This window comes from Eimeria mitis, genomic scaffold, assembly GCF_000499745.2.
Source record: "Eimeria mitis Houghton genomic scaffold, Emh_scaff634, whole genome shotgun sequence".
NCBI classification, from domain to species: domain Eukaryota; phylum Apicomplexa; class Conoidasida; order Eucoccidiorida; family Eimeriidae; genus Eimeria; species Eimeria mitis.
Window position 1 is genome coordinate 11,875 of NW_013574519.1, and position 1,817 is coordinate 13,691.

Consider the following 1,817-nt stretch of genomic DNA (forward strand, 5'->3'; position numbering starts at 1 on the left):
TGCTGCTGCGTCTTCTAGCTCTGATTTGTGTGTTTTTATAAAGGCCATGGAGGAGCTGCAGCAGCTGCTGCGCTGCTGCTTAACTCTACACCCATCAAGCAGGCCAGCAGCAGCAGAGCTGCTGTCGCTGCAGTGGCTGCAGCAGCAGCAGCAGCAGCAGCAGCTCTGGTGTACGCGGGGAGCTGATGCTGTCGGCCTAGCAGCACAGCTGCGGGTGGAGGAGGAGCTGCAGCGTGTTTTATATAAGGAAGAAGAAGGTAAATATAATATATAAATTTATATTATTATATATTATAATATAATATATAATATAATAAAAAAAAACAAACAAATACATGCATGCATGCATGCGTTTCATTTCTTCTTTCTTTTTCTTTTTTTATTTTTTTATTTTGGGGGTTCGTATTATCTCTTCTATCGATTTGTTTTTTTTGTTTTCTTTTTCTCTCTTTTTCTGTTTTTTCTTTTTTTTCTTTGTTTGTTTCTCTCTGCGTTTGTTTGTGTGTTATTTATGTTTTTTTTGTTTGTATTTTATCTTTCTCTATTTCTGCTTCTGTTTTATATATTTATATTATTATTACACTTTTCTATCATTCATACAAATTGGGGTGTATAGGCAGTTGTTGGTGTGTGTATGTGTATGTGTGTTTCTCTCTCTCTCTCCCTGTCTCATCTCTTGCTGCTGCTGCTGCTGCTGTTGCTGCTGCTGCTGCTGCTGCAGAAGACTTGGGTTACCCTTGGCTTCCCTTTTCTCGGGTGTCTCCGCAGCGCAGCTTTTTTGATCTGCTGCTGCTGCAGCACAACATACAGCTGGATGAGCTCTTCTATTGGTGGGAGCTGCAGGGGGGCGACGTGCATACAGCTCTTGCTGCAGCAGGGGCCCTCAAGCCAGCCCCCCCTCTCTTTCGTTTGCCTCTTTGCTGTCTGCGTGCTCCTCGCAGCAGCCCGCAGCAGCAGCAACAGCAGCAGCAGCAGCAACAACAACAACAAGCGTGGGGGGAGTCTGGTGGTGGTGGTAGTGCTGCTGCTGCTGCTGCAGGAGCAGCAGCAGCAGCAGCAGCAGCAGCAGGAGATAGAGTGCTGCAGCAGCACTTGCTGCTGCGAGTTGAACTGCTGAGTGCTTTTGCCGGCTGCTGGGGTAGAGAAGATGAAATAACAGACACAGAAAAAGAAAACAAAAAAAATAAACAAAAACACAAAGAACGAGCAGCAGCAGAAGATGCAGCAGAATATAAAAGAACTGTTTGCTGCTGTTGCTCCAGCAACAGCAGCAACAGCAGCAGCAGCAACAGCAGCACCAGCAGCTGCTGCAGCAGCACCTCATACGGATACTCCCCCGCTGCTGCAGCGGCATCCAGAAGAACGGCCGAGAAGCAGCTGCAGCAGCAGCAGCAGCAGCAGCAGCAGCAGCAGCGGGGGGCCCCCAGCCACACAGCAGCCAGCAGCGAGAGAGAGGAAGGGGCCCCCAGTACAGGGGCCCCCCTAGAAGACAGCGGCGTTGCTGCAGCAGCACGCAACCTACAGACCCCCCAGGAGCATCAGCCTGCAGCAACAGAAGCAGCGACATCAGCAGCAGCAGCAGCAGCAGCAGCAGCAGCAGCAACAGCAGCAACAGCAGCAGCAGCAGAGGAAATGGATCTGCCTTTTTTTGTTGCTGGCTTCGCTGAGAGCAGAAGATGGAGAGAGGTTCGGCTCTGGGAGGAACAAACCCTCACACCCATAGGTACGCGGCGCATGCAACTTGCATGCGCTGCTGCTGCTGCTGCTGTTGCTGCTGCTGCTGCTGTTGCTGCTGCTGCTGCTGTTGCTGCTGCTGC

The 1,817-nt window shown here is 50.4% G+C and overlaps 1 protein-coding gene across 1 annotated transcript in view; it reads left to right on the plus strand.

The window, feature by feature from the left end:
• The window catches only part of EMH_0018360 (uncharacterized protein), a gene marked incomplete at both ends in the record, with an annotated part of 4,532 nt that overhangs the window by 2,414 nt on the left and 301 nt on the right, over nt 1–1,817 (plus strand). The window contains 2 exons of the mRNA XM_013501114.1: nt 1–257; nt 722–1,815. Coding sequence (XP_013356568.1) covers nt 1–257; nt 722–1,815 — 1,351 coding nt within the window. The remainder of the gene's footprint in view (nt 258–721; nt 1,816–1,817) is intronic.